Raw genomic sequence first — 26856 nt, forward strand, 5'->3', positions numbered from 1 at the left:
AGGATATGCATGAATTATGCAACAACATTGTCATTACCAGATTTATTTTCCTCTATAAATAAGGCAGATACACATAATCACCAAATTTGGCCTTAGAATTACACGTAATTGTCAAAAAGGCATTAGTAATTCACAGATACAAATCAGGTCATAAACTTCATATATCCTCAAAAAATCTCGTTTTATTCTGCTTTCAGCAAAGAAACCGAACCCACTTTACAAGGTCATTCAAAAATACTTCATCAGGAACCGGGACGATCCGAAAAGAATGATGAACTAAATCCCGTAAACGAGGTCGATGCTCGTGTTTTAGGACATTTGTAAATATGAGCCGACGGAGCTCAGGATGTGTACCTTTAACCACAGAGAGCAGAAAGGGAGAAACCCTGCAGGTAAGGCTATACATTCTTGGCAAAAGATGCTCTTAACGATGCTCTTTGTACCTCAACTTCACCCGAATGTTAACTGCACCGAGGCGTCTGTCTACCAGCAGCCTGGCGGGCAGCTGTTTGTCATTTAAAGTGCGAGTGACGCACGGATAAATACGCCACCCGCTGCTTCGTAATAATAACGGCCAATCGACGGCCTGGTGAGAGATGTGCAAGGCGGGGTAGTGTTCATCATTAAAAAAAAAGGAAAAAGGAATTAAAGAAAAGTGTAATGTGCAATAATTTGCACACCCCAGTCTAAATGTAACCAGGTAAAAACTGTTTGTCACTCATAAATACATTCAGCAGACGCGTTGGCGGCCTCATCAGCAGACGCGCGCGCGCTCACACGTCTCCACACGGGCTCAAACTGAAGGCATGTCAGTCATTGCACTTGCAGTGTTTTTGCACTAATAAGGTATTTACATGGTGAATGACACTTTCACTACATCGTCTGCATCCACACCTTTAAATGTTGGATAACAGGCATCAGTGGCATAGAAACAGCGGTTTGGCAGTTGAACGTCTGGTCACAGCACAAAAGAATACTGTTCACGACATCCGATTAAAAAAAGAGAAAAGAAATAAACACAAATCAAGACCTGCGTGGCACTAAAAGCCTAATTCAACGCATCATTGCACTATTATCCCGTAAGCTGCGCCTCTAAACCAAACAGGCACCCGGTGCTCCCGCTCCATCCGTCACCTGCAGGCTGTAAGGTGTCGAGTGAATGCTTCTTCAACCCGCCCCCGTTAAGGAGCCCAACTCCACCCATCTTCGTTATTAGTTAGCTCTCATCATTAATGTGCTCTATCCAACATAGCAGCAAGCAACCGTTGGTCTTTAGTGTGCTCGGTCGATTCTGCCTTGTTCCTTTTAAAATTCAGAGTTTATTTACAGGCTGGTGAGAGAGCGGCTCACCAGGGGAATGTGTTTGTATGACAGTAGTGTCACACCGAAAGACTTTGGTTGTAAATTCCCATTTTGAGACTTTGTGAGCTTTAGGCAATACTGTAAACAATCTATAAGGCTGACTGGTGCTGACGTCTCCCACTAGGAGGCCTCTGGGTCCACCGGGGGGCCCACGAAGGGTCCGCCAGCCGTGCGCGGGTCCATGGCAGAATGCATGATGGGGAGCCACACGTCGTCCATGTTTGGCATTACAAGGATTTTCTAAACAAGGAGAGAGAATAATGAGCAGTCTGTGAGGTTTTAAATGAAGCACAAATGCAAAGTTTCAGCACATTTTCTACTTCAAAACGCCACATTTCTCCAGGCAAGGGTACAAATACCTAGAGGATTATAAATAAATGGCTTTAAAATATAAATATAAAGACGAGTGTTGCCACGTGAGCAACCTGCAGCAACATCAACATGTCAGCCCAAAGAGGAAAAAAAACAACTTCTTTCTACTACTTTATAGTTCGTTTCCACCACATTTTGTGCATCTTTATTAAATAAAAATAAAAAATAGTTTAGATTTCATGGTGACTTTTCAAACTGTCATGTATATCTGTGGACTCCACAAAAAACCCAGCTTTAAAACTTTGGCCGATCTCCAGCTCACTTCCATCCTCCCCTACGGAGGGGCGGAGCTTCAGCAGCTGTCGGGCTGCAGATAAAAGATGGACGTTGGCTCTGGATCCTAAAAGTGAAGCAAACGCTGGGGACACTTTAACCTGAAGCTCCGGCCAACAGGGTGTGATTCCTCCAATTACCTCTTTTCTTAAAGAGCTGACGGTCTTAATCTCCAGGCTGCCGTCTACTTCACTGAAACACGATGCCAGTTTTGTAAGACTTTGAATGTGCTTGTGGTTCATACAGCACATTTAAACTTTAGAGTGTGCCTCAGGTGGAGATACTCCATTCCATTAGATTGGACCTCTGCGTCTCACACTGTTGAGCACAGGGTCCTTATTTCCCATCTGCAGCACTGGGTGGGCATCACATGTGCAGCCTTAAGACTGGTTTCATTCCTACTGGGCAGACAGAAGCTTCTGTGTTGGTTTAGGTGAGTTTACGTTGTCTTCGGCGCCTCTCTAGGTTCAATTCTTGGGCCCCTTCTTTTCTGTGTTTTTCTGCTTGATTTTGAGGTAACTTGGGGTATCCGTCCACTGCTATGCAGATGACTGTCAGATTTATATACCTTTATTAGCTAAATAGCTCTAACCATAAGATTAAGATTCAATGAAAAGAAAGTTATTTTGTGAGATGCCACTTCTAACCTTGGTTCGACATAAAAAGCACCAGTAAAAACGTATAATTATGGACTGTGATCTGAAATTTAACAAGCGAGCCAGCGCTGTTGTACAGAAAAGTCTCTTCAGTGAGGCGGATAGCAAAGCTCAAGCCTGTTCTGACATGGCAAGACTTTGAAAAGGCGATTCATGCTTTTATCTCTGCTCGTCTGGACTTCTGCTACGCTCTTTATGTTGGAGTTAGCCACACTTCCCTTTCACGTTTTCAGCTTGTCCAGAACGTTGCTGCTCGGCTTTTAACCGGAGCGCACAGACGTTAGAATAATTCACCAGTTCTGTCTGCTCTGCAGTGGCTTCCTGTGCACAAAACATTTGATTTTAAAATTCTCCTTCTGCCATCTAAATGTCTGAATGCCGACCTCTCTTAGTGATATGTTCCCTCTCGGTCCCTAAGATTTACTGATCACATGACCTGGGCTCCTAAACTGTGGAACAAGTCGCCTTTAGATGTTACTCAGGTTCCTTCTCTTCCTGTTTTTAAATCTCTTTTAAAATGTGAGGTTTTGAACTCTTGTTCTAGTTATTCTGCAGGTGATTTTTCCTTTTATGCATGTATGTAAATGTATATTTGACAGCACAGCACTTTGGGACAACTCTGCTGTTTTAGATGTGCTTTATAAATAAACTCAGACTGGAGTGGATAGTCGGTATTAAAGATACTTGATGCTCCGTGTCTCGTCCAAATAAATCTCAACGTATGAAGATGTTGTGGACTGAATTAGAGGACAACCTCCTCCTCCATCTGAGCTATGATGCGTTTCAAATGTAGCTGAACAAAGAGATGACAACTTGTTGGCCACATCCATTCTTTATATGCGAATCTATGTGAAACGTACTCCGATTGTTTAATACATAAGAGTGTGTCCTCAACACATACCTGGAACTCCTGGTACAGTTTTTTCTCTATCCAGTCTGTGACATGAGCCAGGGTAACTTCTCTTTCTCCAAGTTTAGGTCGTGCCTTCAGTTCCAGGTGAGGCGGCGTCCTGAAGCCATACCTGCAACGCAAAACTAACACCATCAAACCAGTCGCTCAAAGACAAATAAACCCCCTCTTCTCAGTACCGCCACCAGGGGGCACCAGAGAGCATCTTTTTGAATCATTCAGTAAAAAATGCTCTTGCATGAGAGCAGCGAGACTCTTACTCATTCTGACTGAAGACATTCTCAATGTGAAAGTTTAAAGTTAATTCTCCTGCATTTGGAGACAAACATTTGGGACTTCTGACTCAGTAACTGTTGACAAACAGGAGGAGACTGGGAGATCTTTGTTTGCAGCTGAGTGTTTTCCTGTCTGTGGGAAAGAGCAGGCTCGGACAAACATGGATGCTGTGCACTGCAATTCCAGAGAGACAATGCTTCCTTCACGTACCATATCCTGTCAGTGGGAGGAGGAGGTATGTTGACGGCCAGCGCTCCTCGGAGTTGCTGGACCTCCACGGTGAGCAGGAGCGGCGTGTTGGACACCTCCTCCATCTTCTTTTTGATGAACTCCGTCTCTGTGGCCTTCTGGAAGTATTTGGACTTGGCGATCTTGTCCACAAAGCGCATGATCTTGCTGGGTTTATGACCTCCAACGAAACTGTATCTGGACAGCAATTCTGAGTCAGCGTTTTTATTTTCACGGTCTGCTCAGGCGATCTAAGCCAATATTTCCATTAAATTACAAAAGCAGGTTCATCTAATGTCTCGTCGTGTTTCTATATCCTATAATCTTCGACTATGAAAGCAAAAGAAAGTGCTCAAACTCGTTCTCACCCCTCAGCTCCAGCGTAGTCACTTGAGAGCTCTGAGGAGTCTTCCTCATCCGAGGAACCTGCGCTGGATGACTCTTCATCACTGTCAGCCAGGCAGTACGTCCGTGGCCTGTGTCTGGAAGCACAGTCACACACAGGTGGATCAGAGGGGGGGATCATCTAACCGTGTGGGTGAGAATCAGTGTTTTAAAAATAAGTTAGCCCTAAGAAACCATGGGTGACTACAAAGGTTTTAGTGTTTTAACTTCATGCAAAGCTGAATCTGCACTCGTTTCCCTAAAAACAGGCTCATTTCCTCTTTACTGGAAACCTGTGTAACCCTGGCAGGATCTGTAGGTGCACCGATCCGGCATGCAGGGCTGGTATCAGCACTGATAACCTCAGTTAGGTTTCTCATGGTCATCATGTTACAGTACCACTCCATATCCTACAGAAAACCTGAGATGAAATATCAAATTGAAAGGGTAGGAAGTGCTGAAATACACTGATGAAAGGACTGAGCATGGTGAGAAATGAATGATTGATGAGATGAAGCATTAGATGGCATTAGGAAATGAAACTGTGCTGGAAGTCGGGCACCACTCACCACAGGAAGAAACATCCGCATTAAAGTAGAGTCCAAAGAGAAGGAGCAGCGGGGACAAGAAAGGAGGGGACACGTGAAAAAGACAGAAAAGATGCAGAACAGCAGACAAAGACGAGCCCAGCCTTCCTACATTAAGTCAGAAATGATTGTAAATTCAAACAAGGCCGGTTTAAAATGCGATCCCGGTGATCTTACCCATCTTTGCCAAATTCCCCGAAGCGAAGGCCGTCTCCCTCCTTTCCGAGGCGATTGAGGATCATCTTGGTTTCCAGGGTCATCAGGAAAGAGCCGCTGTAGGAAATCTCCAAGTCAAACCACAGACCTGATGAGGGCACAGCGATGATTAGAAATTATTCAGAAGACTTGTGGAGAATGAGATAAATACACAGTGAAGCTTCGGTACGCTATCGTGTTTTAAGTAGGAAGAACTGGTTGACAATGACCAGCTGTATTCTCCAGCATCTATTCATTTCAGACACAACAAACAAGCAACAGCTGCATCTCTTGTGGCTCTTTCTGCCTCCTTATAAAATTCTGTGCCACCTCTCTGCCCCCCTGAGCATCACTGAAGCAGGGATCACTACTGATTTCATTTCCTTGACTTTTCTGCTTAGCAGAGAAAGATGAGGCAACTCAACCGGGGAGAGAGATAAAAGAACGAGGGAGAAATTCCTGAGTGGAGCTCTGGATATTCTCTTTTCCTCTCTTCAGGACACAGAATCACGTACTTTTGTGTACAAAGAGCCACAATCTTTGCATATACTTTTTGGTGTAGCATTGCTTTACGCCACTAGAGGGCAGCAATGTTTTCTAAAGTAGATTTAAGTGGGTGAGAATGTCAAGTGGGAGTGGAAATAACTGTAATAAATTAAGCAAAACGTGTGTGTACACATTCACTGTGACACTGCTGCTCAGTTAACAGAAGCCCGATTAATCTGATTCATATAGCTTTGCTGCCTAGCAACAGTATGTATGCATGTATTGGTATTTTACGATCATGTTTTAAAGAAAATAAACCCTTTTTATATTGACCAACGCCTTACCGGTTCGACCTCAGTTAGCATGTTAAAGGTTTAAGTTCATGACAGCACAGTTAGAAAAAGGCTGAACAAGTATGGCTTGTTTGGAAGGGCTGCAGGAGAAAGCCTCTTCTCTCTAAAAAGAACATGGCAGCACAGCTTAGGTTTGCAAAGCTGCATCTGAACAAACCACAAGACTTCTGGAACAATGTCCTTTGGACAGACCAGACCAAAGTGGAGATGTTTGCTCAGAATGCACAGCAGATTAATTGCATCATGCTCTGATATGGAAAACATTATCATTGAACTCGGTTGTATTTTACTGGGAATTCAGTTCAGTCATGTGTCATCTGTGACAAAATCTGTGCAGCAAAAGTAATAAAATACTTTTCTATGAAGAGACAAAGAGCACCGAGAAAGTCGAACCTCTCATCTGCCTGGCTGCAGGAACACCTGGTCCGTGGCAACCAGCCATTACGTCCCTTGTGCTAAATGACGTCATCCTGCATTAAGTGCGGTGCGCCAGAGGAAATCGGAGAGATTCAGTGAGTGGAAGATAAACTGAGAGCTGAGAGGACATTAAAGCACGAGGAAAGGTTTTTAGAACAATAGAAAGAGCGGAAGGTTTCTGGTAATGAAGAGACAGCCTGGCAGAGTGAGGATGGTTCAGCTGAGCCCGAGAGGGCAGAAAGTGTGAGCTGTCGGGGGTTAGAAAGGGCACCGAGTGCAAAGTGCTGAATCAGGGAAGGTTTCCTTCACTGGGCTGAAGCCAAATGTCAAAATTACTCCACAACTGTACATGAACACAGAGGCCAAAGAGGCCTGTGAAGATGTGCACACATCTGAGGAGGTTCATTGATCCACTCCACTCAGCTCATTTGTTCCAGGAAGCAGAGGAGCTAGACAAGGTGAAGGCAGGACTTAAGATGCAGCCAGTGGAAAATCCAACAGGAAAACTAAGCCCACCATTTCAATAAGAGGGTTTGGAGCAGAATGCAGCCAGAAACCTCTAAATAGAAGCATAAACAGGACCTCGAAGAGTTAAACACCTTCAAGAATCTAAGGCCGAATGCATAAGAACTATTTTGTGATACATCTCATGCTCATAAGCAACAAAGATCTAAAAATAAGACTGACTGTGCACGATCAGGGTCACTTCGTTTCTACTCTGTTAAAAATAAATCAAAACGTTTGAAACCTATCGCCGTCTGTGATGAAGCTGCGTTCGCTGCACACCGACTGTGTGTGAAGTGGCATTTCAGGTGCGATTTACCTTGAACTGTTCCAAGAAAAGCTATTTCAGCTGGAGATTAAATCAATTCCTGCTCTCATTATGAGGTTATGTGAGAGTAGCAGTGATAAAAATGAGCCAATGACTAACAGCACAGAGCGGAGGAGAGACACCCAGACGGAAAAAAAGTGAGTGAGGGTACAAAGAGGAAGATGAAATGAAAGCGAATGTAAAGGGAAGAGAAAAGCAGGAAGTGGACATCTGACAGAATGTAAAGGGTAAGCACACAAAGTTTTAAATTAGATTAAAGCAATAAGACCCGAGCTGTGCAGACATGTTCGTTTGCTGGATCAGGTTCAAACCGGTTTAAAAGGACATGCATAGTTTGTACATAACACAAAGGAAATTAAACCATTTCAGAGCTAAAACTTTCTGTTTCTTTCTTAGGAAAAAAACAGTCGTGCTTCGGGGTGTGAAAGCACAGGTCAGAATGGGTTAAACCCTCCAAGACCTCACATATATAAGCTGGTAAACAATGTTCTTCATGCCTGTGAAATTCTGGTAGATTTAACGAGATTTCTCTCATCATTACCGGTCTAAAGATGAACTCGTATGAGGTGAAACCAGATGGTCATGTTAAAGATTTAACTCTACTGTTATGTGAACCCCTGGGACAAATATAAAGCCATAAAACCGAACCATTTCTACATTTAGAATCTGGTTGACTGAGATTTTTGACTACGGGTCTGTCGGCCCAGCGGTCGGTGCCTCGCTGAGATGTGAAAATAACACAGAACTGTTGATGCTGAGGAGGTGAACACCCAGACATCATCTGAGCGTGAGGCTCAGCTCTGAGCATTAATACTGCTGACGGGAAATATGTTTGTACTTTGTTTAAATGGTGAGCACGTCTCTCTAACCCCATCACCCACAGTAACCCTGATATCTACCTGCTATTTAATGAGAAAAATGGTTTTCATTGTCTTAGGCTCAAACTATTTTCCACATTTATGGGGTTTAAACGGTGCGTCTGTGTCACCTTCATCTTTGTATTCTAAATTCTGTGTATCGTGAGGTCTAAAATCCTTTTACCACAAACACAATGTGGTTTTTATGTGTTACTTGTGTTGGTGAGAGCTGCTAGCAGCGCCTACGTTGGCACTGTGAGCGTTATTAGAAAGTCAGCCTGGATGGTGTTGCTGCCAGTGGAGAGTTAGGATAGCAGTCATGGGTGCTGCTGTTTGGTGAATACAACCTCAGTACTGCGGCTGGTCACAATGAGAGGACAAGAGAAAGAATGAGAGAAATGATCAGTCATGAGACCAAATGTCCCTTTTGTTCGTTGGTGTCGTTTACAACAACGTGTGCCAAGTTTAAATGTGAACTATTGTCACTGATGTGATGGTTAACAGTTGTAGAGCAGCTGATAATCATCATTTTCACATAAGTTTAGGAGAACTCACTCCTCAACTGAGCTGAGAAGACCTTTCACCACCGATGCAAAAAAGAGATGACCTTAAAACAAATTCCAACCACCCTGAGGCTCAATGAACCACAGAAGAAGTGAGCTGTTGGTTGGTCTTAGCCACCTGAGAAAAAGAGCCACAAAGAGCTGTGACTGAAAGGCGGGGGGGTTGTTTTGTGTGAATCATTAAGGAAAAAGTGAGAGGAGGTTCATCTGAAAATAGTTTTACGTTGAGAAAACGTTCTGTGTAAGCGACAGCACATACAGTAAACGACGGGTCCGGTTCATTCATAGTTTATGTCATAATGGAAAGACAATACAAGCTTGTTTATACGATAGGCTAATGATAATATAATATATTGAAACCCTTTATCGTGTGGAGACACTGTGACACAAGGTGAGGGAGTGAAATCAGGCACTTTTTGGAACTTTTTATGCCTCCACAGCTGGAGAATCTGGAAAAGGCAACGAGGAACAGCTTAAGTTGTCAAACAGGGACGTGGGTCGAGTGTTTCATCTGTGCTGAAGATGCGTTCACAAACTTTGCAGAACGACTGATCTTTCAGGGTGTTTTGAGTTCGCTGCTCATGCAGTGTATATCATTTGGGATGCGTTCATGCAGCTTAGCTGTAAATGTGGCTTTTAGAATCAATTTCCAGGGGAAATCTGATATTGCGCATGCTGCGTTGGTCTCTGCAGTTCTTCGATGCAGCGTCCCTCTTTAAAGACTTATACGAGCCACCCTGCAGGATAACTGGTTCGCTGATGTGCTCCTGGAGTCGGGGCGAAAAACATCCTAAACATCAGCTCCAACAGCTCAAGCTGGTCCAAAATGCCTGTTTGTCCTCATGAAGAAGTATATGTATAGGTGTGTGTGTGTGTGTGTGTGTGTGTGTGTGGTTTGAAATTGATTTCTTTCTTGCCTCGATAGTCAACGTAGGGCGCGGAAGCCCCAAGGATTCTGGGAGTGGCTGCGCCCATGTCCAGCTCTGTGAGAGTCAGCTCATTCATGAAGTAAGGCAACTGAAAGGCACAGAAGCAAACAACCGGTCAATTACAGTTACAGTCACACACAGACACACCCTGTCATGAGACATGTGAAGTGTCTCTGCGTCAGTCCCTGGAGGACCGACCAGGTCTGTTTGCACAGGTCACAGATCAAAACACACGTGACAAATAACTCAGGTTTGCCAGGCGTGTTCGAGAGAGTTAGCAGGATTTGTAAACTTTCACCTTTATATTTTATGCCACACTGACATTTGAAAAGCCATCTGTATGTGTGTCAGCAGGAGGGTGACCAACTTGTTTCAGTTCAACCCAGTTTCTGTTTTAAAAGGATAAACTTGTTCTCCCGCTCACCCGTATCTTGCTGAGCTTCATCTGAATCTTTTTGGAGACCAGTTCAGCCCAGTAGGGCTCCATCAGGAAGTCCCAGAAGGCTCGGCCGAGAGCTGCGTTTACCCAGGCAACAAAATCCTCCTCCTCTCCCCTGGGCTGCACTGGAGCCGAGGCGCTGCTCTGAAGCTACAGACGGGGGACAGTTAGCACGGAAACGCCAACAGAAAAGAACACCAATCCTGCAGGATTGTAAAAATAATCAATACATCTGCATGGATGATTTACAGCGCAATAGCAGAGCAGTTATTGTAGCACAGGAAGGTTAAACATTGGACATCATGTGTTAAATATGTTAATAGTGTAAAAGAAACTAGAAAATTCCTGAAGAAATTTTGATGGGTGCCAATCTACTGCCCGCCCAATCGATAAACCCTTCAGTTCAGTTAAAGTCGAGAGTCTCCTGTCACATATAAACTTTGAATGAGGTCTCTGTGATGTCGTATGACAGAGTTATGAGGCCTCCAAAACAGGGCATTTTTTGGCATTTTTGGCTCGTTAAGTGCCTTTCAATCGATTTTTCTGCGAGGCCCAAAATTCCAAAGACAGGTCTGTTGTAGACAGCCATGTCATTTGTATCAAGGTCCAGTTTTAAAAAACAGGTTTTTTAGCATTTTTAAATGCATTTTGGGGCTCGTTAAGTGCTTTTCAATCGATTTCAATCAATTTTCCCATTGAATTTTGGGTCTCTGTGAGAGGTCTGATGAAGACAGTTTTGTCATTTTTTAAATCAAGGTCCTGGTTAAAATACAGCTTTAATGGCATTTTCAAAATGGCCTCATTTTATGCTTTTCAATCGATTTTCCAATTCAATTTTGCGCTTCTGCCAGCCCCTAAATGGGGGAGACATTTATGTAATTTTTATCAAGGTCCGGTGTAAAAAACAGTTTTTATGCCATTTTAAATAAGCTTAAGTGCTTAGTGTTAAATGCTTTTCAATGCATTTTCCCAATGCATTGTGGGTACTTGGATAAGGCATCTGGAAGGCACAATATGGCTCCTGAAGGGCTCCATCTTGGCTTTTTCCTCCTAAGCAGTCTCTGGCTGTGTTCGAAACCGCCTACTACATACTTGAAAACGGCATACTCATCGATCAGACAGCATGCAGAGCGTTTACACACAGTGCACTTCACTCCTGCCCGAGCCGAAATCAGCCGGCCTGAAAAGCTGATTTCCCTTAAGCTATAAACTCTGTAAATATATAACTTTAGTAACATTTGAAACATTTTCAGGCGAGAAAGTAGTCATTTAGACCCCCAAGGTGTTGAAAATGTGACAAAATACCGGCTATTTACAAGTTTTTTCCCACGAATTCGGCGCCACTAAAGCTAGCCGCAGTGAGCAACGCACTTCCGGTTATGCCGTTTTGACTGCTCTCGTCCCGTTAACGGAATTTGACCGTTCAAATGGCGATGGGCAACGTCACGTTACGTTGCATCTTGGGTAGTTTGAGTGTAACAAGTAACCTCATGATGAATACTCAACATTTCGGCAAATCTAGTATGCATCTACTGTACATCCGGGAACTTAAAAAAGTATGACTAGTAGGAATAGTAGGAGAAGTAGGCGGTTTCGAACACAGCCTCTGTGTCAGCCCTGAGCAGGCTCTTAAGCTTGTTGCTAGGAGACAGCTCGTTAACACGTGTGCTGCTCAAACTGACAGGTGCTGCAAATGACACACACTTGTCCCTGTTAAAAATGGAGCATTTCTGATTTCCGCCTACTTTCTCGAACAAACGGTCACAGCTCGAAAAGTAAATCTCGTATCCGAATCATTTTTGTACCGTGAGCACCACAAGGGACGGCCGAATCCAGCGGTGTAATTTTCATTCGGCTACCCCCTCGGGCTCGTTTTAAATGGCAGTTTTAAAATCATATTTAAAGACTGATTTTAGCCATTTATAAATCGACGGAACATCAGTTGGAGGGACACCACTCTTCGCTCAGAGGCAATTTGTGATAAATCTGTGTGGCAGAGGTCAATGAGTGGGACATTGTGTGAAAGAGGACAAAAATACCTACGTTTTGTGAAAAAATTTGTCCAGATCGGCCAGATATTTCAGACATGAGAGAGTTTTGTTTGACGAATCTGTGATTAATGATTTTTAGAGTGAGAGCTTGAGTGCGTGAGACGCACGACCTGACATTTTGGCACCCTCAAACGTAAACTGCCGTCGTGTCAAAGCCGTATTAAATATATTCAAACCCTTCGATTCAGTTATAGCCGAGAGTCTCGTGTCACTTACAAACTTTGAATGAGATCTGTGCCATGCTGTATGGCTGAGTTATAAAGCCTCTGAAAATGCCTTTTTCAAGCTCGTTAAGGGTCCAAATCGCCATTTTTTGACTTTTTGATGAGGATTCCCTGTTTAAATTTTCCGACATTTTCCCATTTTGCCGGAATTCCTTTTGACTAATGAGAGAGAAAAGTCTTTGCACACTATTCCCAATCAATGCGCACCTAACGGTGCGCTTTTTATGTCGGTCGGACCATCGCTGCCAGACTAGTTAAGCGCCGAACTTTAGGGCGGAAACGGGAGAATAATAATCTGGCACAGGAGTAAGATGTGTGTCTAATGCCTTCGGCATTGGCACCCATAAATATGTGCTACCTTCTTATCAGCCCCCGGACTGCTGTGTAGACTCTGCAGGGCAGGGCTGCCAGCTGTGGGGCTGACTGGCAGCTGTTTTGGCAGCAAAGAGCCCATGTAGACAGTGTAGTCTAGCAGAGGCTTTGTTTTGGCACTGCCCGCTGTCGTTAAGGAGGCTGTTGAGTCTTTTGACCTGGGCAGAGATGCCAGCACCTCATCCAGACTGCTGCGGCTGCCGTTGCGGCTGTTCGAGCTCAAGGCTGTGGAACGGAGGGGATTCAAATATTCCTATTAGATTATGCTCTTACGAGGGACAAAATGAGTTCAGCGATTACTCACCTTTCTTACTGCCACCAACAGAAGAAGATTTCGTCAGTTCCACTTTGAGATTAGAGGCTGACAGAAACCTCTGGAACCATTCTTCCTTCTCTCTCCCAGTCCTTCCAAACAGGTAGAGGGTCAGATCTTTACTGGAAGAAGATGATGGCCTTCGCTCCTGAGCTCCTCTGGTCCCCTCTCCATTATCCTTCGTGCTCAACGCTTCACCAGCATCCGAACAGTCCCCCTCTGCCTTTGACATGAAGTGATCTTGTCTCCCAAGGTCAATGCAGATGGGGTATTTTTTGTTCCATATTCGCTTCCTGGCCAGACTCTGAGGTACCAAACATACCTAAAGGGACATTCGGAGTAATAAACCAGGGGCCGAAAAGGTTTGTTAATGCGTAAACTTTACCAACTAAATAAAAGTTAAAGAACAACCTTCAATAAAACCTTTAAAGCTCTAAGGATGTGCACAGCCCTGTTTTACGTGTGCTAAAAAAAAAAAAAGTGTAAAAGCATACTTTGCAGTTAGTGAGGTCATAGATCTTCTGACTGATGTAGGTGACATCGGGTTTTGGTTCATTGTGCGCAGCACGGCGGGCGATGTTGCGGTTGGGTTTCGACAGACGAATGATGGAACCCTCCAAGCGGACGTACACAGACTGCGTCAGCGTGGCGTGGTACGTTTCTGGGTCATAGTTGGATATCTCATTCATCCAGCCCTGAGAGAAGACAAACCCATCAGCATCAATGAGATTTACACCAACACGGGAAAAAAAAGCATTAATTTTCTCTTTGTTATCAAAGATTTGCATAATCAAAATGCTTCTGAACAACCACAAACGAGATAAAAGTCCAACACTTCTTCGTACGTCTGCTGTTTGTCTACAGCAACTTAATCAATCAACCAGTGATCAATAACAGCCGTGCCGGCACCATCTACACGTAAAGCTGTACTTTAAAAAAGGAAAAATAAGCTGAAGGTAAATAAATTACTCGTGAACTGTATTAACTATGTTAAACTGAGGTTTGTGGTGATCTGTGTGATCCCCTCCCTCTCTGCTGTGCTTCAGCTCCGCCTCCACAGCCCCTCCCACCAGAAGAAGCAGGGTCGTGTAGGCCGGAGCAACTCTACATGCATCAGTGACTGACAATGGCTAGAAATGCCACCCGGCTCTGACTGTTGTTTCACTCAGGAAATCCCACTGCACTGATTTTCAACCAGGTTCTGGTGTTAGGACCAGTTCAGAACTGGTTGAACTTTTAAAAGCTTTATCAGAACTGGATTAATTTGTTCCACAGCAATCCAGCCTCTGCTTAGTAACACCACTGCTTCGCTTTAAATGTATCTCGTACTGTTTGAGCCTTCTTCTACAGCACTTCTTTAGGAAATCACAGCTGATTTTCAGACATCACAGAGTTTGTTTCGTGTTAATAACACCACATCAGTTTGTAATCCCTGCTGTTAGCGTCATCCTGTTTGTGAAAGCTCTTTGCAACGAAGAAACCTGTTTTAAAATGCTGACGTTACTGCACATGAGTTTCAAACATAGTTTCAATTACAACTCGTGCTTAGTTGCAAACACGGTTCACAAATGGAGTTAAATACTGTGTGTGAGTAATGCCTATGATGCATATATTTCAAAATACACTAGTCTTAATTAGTGTGTGTAAAGGTGTGATCTGATAATCTAATCCATTAAATCTAAGTCCAATCTAAACATGTTTCTTGCTTCTACACGTCAGACGTTTTAGATTTAGTAATATCAGGTAATCTTGTCGATAAAGCTCCTAAATCTATAAATCAAGAGAATGAAAAGAACCTTCACTCACCTTATAAATGTCTGGTTCTTTAATATCCAACTTGGTCTTATTCCACAGCTTTTCACGGTTCCTTGAATGTCGAACACCGACTCCAGAACGTTTTGGTCCCGTCAGCCACACAACACCGATGGCTAAAAGGAATCCCAGCCCAATCCCGAGCAGCATTCCTCCAATGTAAGTTGGCAGAGGTAATACAAAACACCCATAGACCAGAACGGTAAGGATAGAGAGAGTGTAGTGTGGAATACTAGGCGGCGGCTCAATGCCTTCACATTCATCGTCACTGTTTGGGTCAGAACTACCACTTAGTGGCCCTTGGCTACCAGATCTGGTACTGTCAGTTTTATCTGCACTTAGACCTTCTGTGTCAGTCCCAAAGTCCTCGCTGTCCAGGATGCAGAAGTCGTCCTCATCCTGTTTTGCGAGAGCAGACATGGAGCACTTGTCCAAAGACGTGGTGGCTAAAGATGATTTGTTGGGGCTCTTAGTGTCAGCGGAAGGATCACCAGGTGACTCGGCTGTAATAGAAGTCCAGCTGTTGGGGCTTTCAGCCTCCAGCTCACCCCCTTCTTCCTCCTTGATGCAGTAATTGTTGTTGCTCTCCAGGTGACCGTTGTATGAGCTGATGTTCGAGAGCTCTGTGGCGCTGGCTGAGAGCACCTTAGGTCGGTAAATGCTACTGCCAACCAAGCTGCCGCCCTTTTCATCCATGATCTTACTCAGCAACTGGAGCGGTTCGGAAATAGCTTCAGAGAGACGCCGCTTGGTGTCTTCGATTCGTGCCTCGACCTCTGAGACATTGAAGAAGCTTCTGTTATCTGGCGAGGTTAACGGCGAGCAGGGGGCAGTTTTAGAATCACTAGCTGATGTCATGGCAGCAGAAGGCATCCGGGACTGTGCAAACTGCTTAAAGAGCTGCAGGTTAAGGCGAGATTCTGGAAGACGGTAGGATGAGGAGGAGGAGGAGGAGGAGTCCTGGGATGTATCCGAGGATAAAGATTTGACGAGACTCTTCATGAGATGCCTGTGTCTTATCGAGGAAGCTGGAACAGAAGAGACTCTGTCGCGAGACTCAACGTCAGAGGAGAGAGACTTCACCATACTTAGAAAAGGTTTATCGGTGGAGGGAAAGCTCAAAGATTTCGTGGGAGAAGAATTGGTGGTTGATGATTTTTGCTCAGAAACATGTGAAGGCGTGGTTTTTGAGGGAGAACGGTCAGTGTGACCTGTAGAATTTGAAGAACGCCTGGATGAATCAGGAATGACAACATCTCCAGCTGCAGGGCACAGGTTCAACCCCTCGAACATTTCCTCGCTCGCCTCTAAAGCCGTCACAACATTCGAGTCAACCAGAGCAGCTGAAGTAGAGGGGACAGATGTTATATACAGCTCCTCTTCCTCCTCCTCTTCCTCCTTCCCAAGGGCTGAGAAGCGGATGGTGATGGACTCCTTGGACAGTGATCGCTGGACATGAAGCTTGGAGGCCACAGGTGGCAGTTTATCTGTGGGGGGAGAGCCGTCTGCATGGTGCGGATGCTGGCTGGTCATTTCAGTACTCCCACTGAGTCAGTCTGCAAAGAGGGAACAGAGATCACAACACATTAGGGAGGAGATGATGAGTCTGTTAATCAGTTAGACGACAAACAGAAGAACAATCATCTGGTTTGATAAACGTATAAAAGTGCTTCAGTTATTCAAAAATATATTAAATAACCACAAAAGCCCAAACCAGAGAAACAAAAAGGTTGAAGAATATCAAATATGAAGAATGACTGTTGCTAATTACTTATTCTCCAACACAGCCTGAACCCTCTCAGACGAGCTTTCTGTCCTTTCTTTAAGGAGTCTTCAGGAATAGTTCTCCAGGCTTCTTGAAGGACATCCCAAAGCTCTTCTTTGGATGTCGGCTGCCTTTTGTTCCGTTCTCTGCCAACATGATCCCACACTGCTTCAGTAAGGTTGAGCTCCGGGCTCTGGGGAGGATTCATCCCTCCATCAGACCTGTTGCCACTGATTTTCAGTCCACTTCTTGTGTCCTTTGGCACAGCTCAGCCTTTTCTCCCTGTTTCCCTTCCTTAAGAACGGCTTCTTGACAGCCACCCTTCCATGGAGCCCATTTCTGATGAGGCTTGGGCCAACAGCAGATGGATCCGCTGAAGGTCCAGATGCATCTCTCAGCTCCTGTGTCAGGTCTTTGCTGGATTTTTTCCTCTTTCTTAAGGACATCACTTTCAGATCCTGTTCATCTGCTGTAGATAGTTCTTTAGGCCTGACACTTCTTCTTTTGTCCTCCACTTGTCCAGTTTCCTCAAATGTTTTAAGGACACACTGCACACCATGCTGAGATATGCCAAGTTTTCAGCTAACAGCTCTTTGGGAATCACCTTGTTGCTGCAGAAATCCTATTTTCTGTCTGTCAAACTGTGTTATCTGAATAAATAAAGCTTTTTAGCCAATTAGAAATGTGTCAACACCATGTGTGTAAGATGAAGAAAGTCACTGTCCGTACTATTCCCCAAAAGGACATCCAGCCATTCCTGCTGAAGGGAAAATTAAATTTAGAAAATAACAACGAGGATATGATATATAATCTCCTCACTTACTGCATAGCTCAACCGGATTAGTTGTACGAGACTTAATTTCAGAGTAATCAAGCATCTTAACGCACAAAAATCTCGTCTACCTGCCAAAAACCTTAACAAGGCCTTTAACAAACCACAATCAAATAATCAGCTAAATCAAAGTGGCTAATCAGGAGCAATCAAGACCAAAGACGGCAGAGCTCAAATGAGAATCACGGCAGTCAGAGCACATGATTGCTTTAGCAGCTTTGAACAAAAACAAAACACTTTACCTGATCCACATTTTACTGATGGAAATCACCTTATTGGACTTCTCCCAAGAGCACGTTTTGCATGTTATGTTGCCCAATGAAACAGATCTGTGACTCTGACACCATCGGGTGCGAGAATTCAACAATTTCCATCAAACTGACAAGATCTAAATCTTCATCATTTTAAAAACCTTTGGGGCACATGTCAGCAGCCACCAGCCACACTGTGAACTGAAATGGGACAATGCAACAACTGTTGCCGCTAACATCAAATGATCTAAAGGACTTTGTCTTGCTCGCAGTGAGTTCTGACTATGCATTGGACAAAGATCCACCTTTATGTCCAACTATGCGAGAAAGACGTCTACGACTCCGAGTCTGTGCAACATCCTCTGGTGGTAACAATAGAATTGAGGTAATGTCTTGCTGACATCTGGCACTGGTGTCCTCGTGCTGTGTCCGGGCAGCAGAGGTGGCATCATATCAAGTTGGCTCACTTATTTACAGACTCAGCCACTCACCGTCACATGGGTCGTGAGCAAGCTCATTACCCAGTCGGGCAGTCTGCCATCCACCTCCGTTCCCAGCTAACCAACCTTTGGTCAGAGGCAACACAATGAGGCCCTTGTTGTGGATAGTCAGTTGCAAATGAATTTCATGTTAATATAGAAGACTCAGAGGTCGTAACAGTTTTGCAAAATAGCAAATTTGAATGAGGTAAGACAGAGTTTTTTTTTGTTTTATTTTTTTTGTTTGACCGTTGGTTTCATTTCCCAATCAGAGCGAAACTTTGTAATGTTGAGAAGAAAATTCAATCAAGACATTATGTGGATTCCTTAAATATAAGACACCCTGTCATACATTTCTTCTCCTCGGATCAGATGTGGGATTCATATTCTAAAAACCTGTGGGTGAAGCCTTAACCCTGTTAGATATCTGAGCCACTGCCTGCACAATGAGATGATATTCAGTCCCACCAGACCTCAGTTCAACTCAGCAGACCGTCAGTCTTAAAGACCAACATCTGGAGCCATTTTAGATTTTAAAATCGGAGAGAAATTTAAGCAACCAGATACATGCTGAAACCACAGATCCCAAACAAAAAGTTATCATGCAACGCTTCATTTTCTAACACTGTTCAGCCCATAGGAGGCCAAATATGACAGATTATCACGGCCTTCCTTTACGCTACTTTAATACCTCCTTAAGTGAGCAGAAATAGTCCACCCAGCTACATATCATCACACACTATTCAGGTCTCCATTTCCATTTCCAAGATATAAATATGTAAAGGTAAATGGAACCAGAGGCGATGTTCGTTTCCAGTTAGGACGATTCTTCTTCTACTGGGTTACAACCATGAGCAGCCAAGTTTCTTCCCCTCAAACCCGTTAATGGAAAACTTGTGCTCAACACTTCTTTATTCCACCTTTTCATAAGATCTCATCACGTGTGCTTCATTAGTGAAAGGAAAGCTGACAACTAATGGTGAAAAATTCTGTTTTGTCCCCACCTCAAGACATTTATGGCTCTAGCATGGTTGCCGCGTCTGCTAGCGCGAGCGGTGTTGATGACGTCACGAGTTCGTGCCCGCCATAGGACCCTATATAGTGGCGCAAGTCGTTGCGCGCCAGTAGTTGCAATTTTCTCCGTCACAGAGGTGGCGCTGCTACGTGAAGGTTACCTCTACTCTACAACCACGAAAGTGGAGAAGAAAACAATGCCGCTGTCAAGAGCAAGAATACTGTAATTAATGATACTGCTGCTTTTCGGATCATTTTAATTTTTTAATTCAGTTAAAAGAGGTGAAGGTTTGAAGCCCCCAGCATCAACAGAGTCTCTGCCCTCTTCTTTTCCTTCACGTATCTGTCCCGTAGCTTCTTCCACACATTCTTACAGAACTCTCCCTCTTTCCCCAAAGTTCTGCCAATCTCTGCGAACCAGTTTGGGGAGTTTACGTGCTCCCTGTGCTGTTTCACTGCAGTTTCGTACAGCTGCCTGTACAAACGCACCTCCTGACTGAGCCTGGTCTCACATTGGTCCATCCGGTTCGTTGTGCTCGGCGCCGCCAAGTTACAAAAATCGACTGGTGCACGACAACGCGCTGCGCCGTCTTTTCAAGGGAAGCGCCATGCCTGCAACGTCATTTTGACGTCACGGTGCGACACCGCCGTGACAGACGCGGCAACCATGCTACCGCCTTTAGAAGACGCTGTGCAGTGAAGTTTCACCACTGATCCTGATGAAGCTGGTTCCAGAAGCAAACTGGCTTTAACAGTCATGTTTACAGACATTATGGAAAAGCTCACACCTTGCTTTTTTAATGAAGCAACATGTATCTAGAATGAGAAGTAACCAACAGAACCATGAATTGAAGGAAGTGTCTATAAGTGGGTTTGAATATTGTGGAATAGGAGGTGGAGACCGATTAAAAAGAACAAGGCATTTATCATCAAGGCCAGGATTTAACCCAGCGGTCCCGGTCGGCTTCACACTTTCATCAGCTGTGTGATAAACCTGCAGAGATACTTCGCCTGTTTAAGGACATACCCAAGAAAGCTGCTCAGCAATTACAACATTGTGCAAACGTTATTTTCTGTTAGCCCAAGATAACTTCCTCCTCTCCTCGCTGCTCTTTCCAACAGTCATCATAGAGTTCAACACAAGTTCACGACCCGATTCAATTCAAAATTGACATAATAAGAAATGCAGTCAGATAAGGAAAGTGGGACTTATACCATCATTAGCTGGTAGACAGTGTATGTGCGGGATGTACGTGCATGTATCAAATCAAATTTATTTATATAGCACATTTCATGTACATAACAATTCAAAGTGCTTCACATAAAATAAAAGCATTGCAGCAGGGAGTGTAAGAAGCATTAAAAATACATAAAAGAATATAAAGAGAAACAAATAAAATCATTTAAATGAATTTAAAAACAAGCAACAGTCAAGATAAATTAAAAGATAGCGTGCAGATTTCATGCATAGACACATGAGAAAAGAAATGTTTTTAACCTGGATTTAAAAATGTCTACATTTGGTGAAAGTTTAATCTCCACTGGCAGTTTGTTCCACTTGTTTGCAGCATAACAGCTAAATGCTGCTTCTCCATGTTTAGTCTGGACTCTGGACTGGACCAGCTGACCTGAGTCCTTGGATCTAAGAGCTCTGCTGGGTTTATATTCTCTGAACATATCACAGATGTATTTTGGCCCTAAACCGTTCTGGGATTTGTAAACCATCAGCAGACTTTTAAAATCTATTCTGTGACTGACTGGAAGCCAGAGTAAAGATTTTAAAACTGCTGTGATGTGTTCAGATCTCTTGTATGATCCCATGTTAGAGAACCTTTAGCCCCAGTTTTTACAGAAGTATGACTCACTGTCCCACTATGACCTCACCAAAGCTGCACATCACGCTTTGTCAGGCTTACTGGAGCCACTGCAGTGGCAGACAGAAGGAGAGAAACGCTCCCTGGTGCCGCGTGTCATCCAGTCACCCCACCCGTCTCTTGCAACATACAGTCGAAGCAATGACAGCAGTCCTGAGAGACATGAACCCGTTGTACACTGGGCTCAGTTTACCAAGAGACACCGCTGGAGTGCAGGAATTGTGAAATGACAGAGAGAAAACACTTGAAAAAAAAATAAACTTACAAGCTTGGGGACATACCTGCTCGTACTTGTGGTGTCACCTGGATTAGTAGTTGGATATATAGTGGCAAAACCCAACTGTTTTTAGGGTGTAATTTGCAAAAGAGTTGCAGACCTGTGTCCTCTCTGGCATCTTTGATAGGACACTGCAATGTCTCCAAATAAATAAATTCTTTGCTGTTGTTTTAACATCTTAGGGTAAGAAATGAAGACCAATAGAAGCTGATTTTGTGCCATTAGAGGCATAAACAGAACATGTCAGACCTGACATTTTCATTAAAGTAAAATATACCTCTGATCTTCTTCTCCGTGTTTTCAAACATCACAGAGTATGCTCAGTAGCTAGCTTGTCGTCTTATTAGTTACTCACAGTGGATGCAATTTAGCTGTAAAGAGCCACCAGTAAATGGTCAAGATTGGCTCCTTCAATCTTCTACTTGCCTTTTTGAGACTGTAGGAAGAACTCTGCACATTAAAAGCAGAAATAAGTGCTCTAGCGTCTTTTATAACTGTTATAATAAAAAAAAAAAAAGCCTCTTCTGGACCTGTTAACAAGGAGAACAACTTGATTTTTTATCAGTGGGAGACTTTAAGTATTACTAAAGTATACAATTGATGCCACACCAAGCAATGATGGATCCAAACATGAGGTCTGTATTTTGCCTCAACCCTTTAGTCTGAACACCTAAAGAAACTGAAGAAGAAGAGCCAGTCGGCGCTGTGGGTGGGGCTAACGCTGCCGTGCGGTGTTGTCAAGTTGCGCACGATAACTGGAAAGTTTTAAGGAGGCCGAACTGGCATTTCTTCGGCATTCCCATGATGACAACAAAGGGCAGAACATGCTGAACTGGTTGCTCTACAAAGCAGGTATATTAGCATCTGCGTCGACGTTGGTCTCCAGAAGAAAAATAAAAGCACTTAGAAATAGTGTAACGTCGACATCTGGTCAAACTAACGCTGGAGACAGGAAGTAACAGGTTAGTAACCTCTGTTGTGTGATTATTCCACATGGAGAACAATAATAAAAGAGGCCATTAAGGGATGAGGCCTCTGAAGGTACTCAATCCCTTTTTAAAAAGTTTATGGTAAGCACATAGAAGGAAACACCACTGACTTCACACATCAGCGTTTACAGGTCTTAGGGTGCGCTTTAGTGAGAGAACGTATCAGGAACACCGTCTAAAACAAAAAAAAAGCAAGAAGTATCTCTACTCGACACAGTAAATGGTCAAGTGCAGTAAGATGAGAAGCTGTGTAAGTTATAAACTCCTCCCTTTAATTTCCTTATCATTATCTTACCATCAAAAGCAACACGCAGGATGGGTCACCATCACAATCCAGCTGGAGAGAGGCTGCTTCGTTATGTGTGTGTTCATGTGACGCTTTGTTCAACAACTTCTGATAAAACCCATTTTTCCGTCTCCCCGAATCAAGTCTGAACGATGAGTTTTGTTTGTCCGAGAGCCTTTGGGCAAACATCAGTCAACAACAGAGAGCAGCCAACTTAGGACCGAAACATAAACCAATAAGCGTAAGACTAAGAAGAGCTAAGAACCTGCAGCTACAGGAGAAGACAAGCCATATGTGGAGTTTCTGTAGCTTTACTACAAAAGCAGGATATGATCATTAATACTGTGACATGTGTGGTATTGTTCTTTAAATTCTAGGAGTGGTTTACATTAGACAAATTGAACAATGACTTTACAAGTACATCTCCCCAAATCATAGCCATTAAACCCTAAATTCCTGTGATGTAATGACAGTGATTGCAGCGCATGCAGCTCAGTCACCTCACAATGAGGATATTTTTGCAAGTCACCCAGCCTGTTGCTCTCTGCCAAGACAACACCACATGCCATCCCCCTCAGAGAATCTCAAATGTCATACACAACAGTTTCAGATTATATCTGCGACATTAAGAGGATGTTTGGCAACACTGTTGCAGTACCAAAGATGTCTCGCTGTGCTGCACTAACATGGCACATATTTCGGTGGCTCGTATTCAAAAGTAAATGCAGATGGACTCATTTATGAAGAATCTACTCAGTATTTGTTTGAGCACTCTCTAGTATTGTAACTTTGTAAGTCTGTAAGCTCATATTTCAGGGGAAAACCCTTAACCACTACACTGAAGGGATCTGGTGGAGCCATTTTGATGGGTAGGGGCTTAAAGGCCAACTTGTGCCTTTAGAGCAGGGATGTCCAAAGTCGGTCCTCCAGGCCCAGATGTGGACATCCCTGCCTTAGAGGGAAGGATCAGAGCAAGAGCAATACAAAGTTTTTCTGAGTGGTCCCTTATCACACGATGAAGCATTTTGTAACTTGATGGGAGTGGTCTCTTCAATGGTCCTATCCTACAGGCATCACCAGTATCAAGATGTTACCCAAGTTACAGTCCGAGGGGAGATTTTGGACTGAAATGTAACAACTCTCTTCCACTATCACCAGAGTAGCTTGTGTGTTCCTCTATTAGAGGTCAAGAGACTTGTAGAAGATATTCTGGCACCGCAAGCTAGACGAGAAACCGTGTGTTGGTTTTTCCTTTAATTTGTCATCCATTTGTGAGCTATGGAATGATAGGAGTGCCAAAAGAAAGAAAGAAATAAGTAAATAAGGAAACTGAATGAGGAAATATTAAGAAGAATTTAAAGCAATACTATGTAACATTTCTGCCTTAAAATAACAGCTTGAAAAAAATTGTGCGGCTAGAATGAGTTTTAATATTACGATTGGCCTGTCTCCTATGCCCTTCGGGGGTCTGAGTTGGAAAAACTGCGCTATGTAACTTTGCTGGATTGGCCCGGGAGCTGAGCGGAAGTACTTCGACTTGCTTTCTGGCACACCTACCGCAAAAACAAATAGACCCCTCTCACGCTCCCAGGTACATTTGATTACTCTTACCTTCTCGGTCGACATAGCTTGCACCTTCTGACTCCTCGCCGGTTCGTCAACAAACGTGAAAAGTGAAAGTGAAAGGGTGTTGTATTTACGACAGTGTAACCGTACATTACCTCCAAGCCTGTAGGGGGAGCTCCACAATGGGCTTTTTGAGAAGTTACATTGTATTGCTTTAAAGAATTGGGTGAAAAAGATATTTTTCATATACTTTTACATTTCCGTCTTCGTTTTCCACATTGTTTGCCTTGTTTCACCATTTCATTTCCTTCCGACTTCTGCTACTCTTTCCATTAGCCCTTTTTCACATATCGGTCATAGCTTAACAGCCCAAAAAAGATGCCCTCGTAAACCTGTTGCTGTTCCTCTTGGTAATTCAGATATGCCACAGAAGCGGCTCAATCCCGCATCAGTGTGCGCTCACATATATCGAGCTTAGTATCATGAAATTGGCTAAGTGGTGACAACATCCTAGCTTAGAGTGGCGTGTTCCACAATATCAGTTTGCACTTACAAACCGGGTTATCAGTGGTGGATTTATTTCGACTGCCATGCTGCCTCTGAACTTCCAACATGCGTCTTTGTTGTGCATCAGGCCTGGCCCGAAAGGCACGTGTGAAAAGGCCTCTTGAAATGCAGCTGCTTTTATATCAGGCAGTTTTAAGCTGTTTTAGACAATGAAAATGAGCCTTTCTGTTGCCCCTCATAAGAGCAGCAATTAGTTTAGCTCAGTTCAGTAAAGAATCTTTTCTGATTCTCAACACCTGAGCTGTGCTACAAGACACTAAATACTCCTTCTGGTTTCAATGGTTTAATGGTGTGCCAAGTTTAGTTGCTACGATCTTGTTAAGCTTTTGTTTTCTCCAAATTTCTCTCAGCAGCTACAGACATAAACTGTGTAGAACTGTAAGAAAGCAACGCTGCGTTTGATGCATCTTTGTGCATTAAGAGTCAAATGAGTTCAAAAGTGTGTTCATGAGCAAGTGGGAGACGAAACAAAAGCCAGCTCAACACAACTGAACCAGTTTTCAAGAATGCTGACAAGCTGGTGACATGGGTGGGGAATGAAATGTTAGGCGGTGAGATCATTACGAGAATCAGCTGCCTGCCAGCATTCCTCTACCAACTACTGTGACGAAAACAACCACCAGAACGATGCACTGAAAACTTACGATTGTGCTGTCCAGATGTGAACAGAAACCTGATTTAGACCAATTAAAACAAAGAACGAATGTGTGTAATTTGTAAAAATGTGGCGTACATTAAAAAAAATAAAAAATAAGATAAATCCAGCACTTCATCTTGGAACCAAAGATACAGCCACTGTTTACTATTATCCACTTCAGTGTAAATTAATTCTATTCTCACTCTGAAAAGCATTTGTTGTCAATCTAATGTGTTGTTGGTTTTAATAAAATATGTATTCAAATGTCTGTGTTGAAGGCAGAATGAACAGGAGACGCATCACATTGTACGACAGGTACAATTTAAGTAAACCGTACACTTTACAGCTTTAACCCCTTAAAATTCCCGCAATTTTCGCCTTAAAAAGCCAACCCAAAGTAAATTTAAAGTTGTTCTCGAACCAGTTGGAGTAGAAGTCTGATGTGAAACCTTTGAGGGTTTGCATGTGTCCTTATGGACGTGACACTTGTTGTGGACCAACTCATTAAGTGGACCCATGCCAACGTAACAGGACCATTTTTTCTTGGAGTTGTATCTGTTCTTAGAATACCGTGAGGTATCACAGGTGAGCTGCATTTGCGACTGGCTTGTGTTTACTGTGTCTACAGTTATGATCGTGTCAAAGGGGGGCTGAGTTTTGTTGTGAAACATCGGATCGTTAAGGGTTTTTTTTTCCATGTAAAATCTGTCAGTTGAAGCTTTGGAGGCTTGAGCTGACGGATCTGATTCTTTCCATAATGTGACAGGAAGAATTCAATCATAGAAAAGCACAGCTGTTTAGATTTTAAAAGATAATTGAGAGTTTAACCGACCTTTAAAATTGCTTTTAAAAGAAATCATTTAACGTCTTCCCCTCTGTTTTGCTATCGTTAAAGCATTCTTGAGACAAAGCTTTTTTGTCACTTTTTGAAGACTTATCACCTGTGAAGATAGCTGTATTGCTCAATTGTTACTGGCAACGGCTCAGCTGTTGTGGATTACAACAGCGAGGGCACAGTGGCTCATGAGGAGCATGTGATAGAGCGTCTACAGAGACTATGAAGTAAAAACAATCCTGATTTAAGGAACAGAGTGAGGGGGAGAAAGGCTGAGAAAGAGCAGTAACTCTGATCCTGGCTTTACACAGCCACAACTACCCAGAGGAAACACTATGACTTGCTGTTATTCACATAGAAAATAAGCCACTGGGAATGCAATTAATACCCTGTTTGGTTCCATGTCAGGCTCGGTTAGTTCATTGACCCAGACTTTGTCCGCGTTAAATAATGCACTCCTCGCCTAACTGCTTAAACACATCAACAAGCTCTCATTATTTTTGAATGAACACCTTGGCTGCAGCAGTGACACAACTGTGACACAGATTAGAGATCTACCTTCCTGCTGCAGAAACAGAGTATCAGCCTGACCA

General features: G+C 43.5%; 1 protein-coding gene across 6 annotated transcripts in view; it reads right to left on the bottom strand.

The window, feature by feature from the left end:
• Positions 1-27: 27 nt before the first annotated feature.
• The window catches only part of LOC142378675 (testis-expressed protein 2-like), a 33143-nt gene continuing 6314 nt past the window's right edge, over positions 28-26856 (bottom strand). For 3 of the 6 annotated variants that reach the window (XM_075463463.1, XM_075463462.1, XM_075463464.1), the window contains 11 exons: positions 14886-16447; positions 13574-13774; positions 13071-13401; positions 12753-12991; positions 10105-10269; positions 9669-9768; positions 5226-5352; positions 4446-4559; positions 4060-4275; positions 3565-3685; positions 28-1602 (listed from right to left, as the gene is read on the bottom strand). In XM_075463463.1, the coding sequence (XP_075319578.1) occupies positions 1483-1602; positions 3565-3685; positions 4060-4275; positions 4446-4559; positions 5226-5352; positions 9669-9768; positions 10105-10269; positions 12753-12991; positions 13071-13401; positions 13574-13774; positions 14886-16424 (3273 nt within the window). In that variant the 5' untranslated portion in view covers positions 16425-16447 and the 3' untranslated portion in view covers positions 28-1482. The remainder of the gene's footprint in view (positions 1603-3564; positions 3686-4059; positions 4276-4445; positions 4560-5225; positions 5353-9668; positions 9769-10104; positions 10270-12752; positions 12992-13070; positions 13402-13573; positions 13775-14885; positions 16448-26856) is intronic. The other 3 variants (XM_075463467.1, XM_075463465.1, XM_075463466.1) reach the window with 3 other exon arrangements.

Source organism: Odontesthes bonariensis, chromosome 4, assembly GCF_027942865.1.
Source record: "Odontesthes bonariensis isolate fOdoBon6 chromosome 4, fOdoBon6.hap1, whole genome shotgun sequence".
In the NCBI taxonomy this organism is placed as follows: domain Eukaryota; kingdom Metazoa; phylum Chordata; class Actinopteri; order Atheriniformes; family Atherinopsidae; genus Odontesthes; species Odontesthes bonariensis.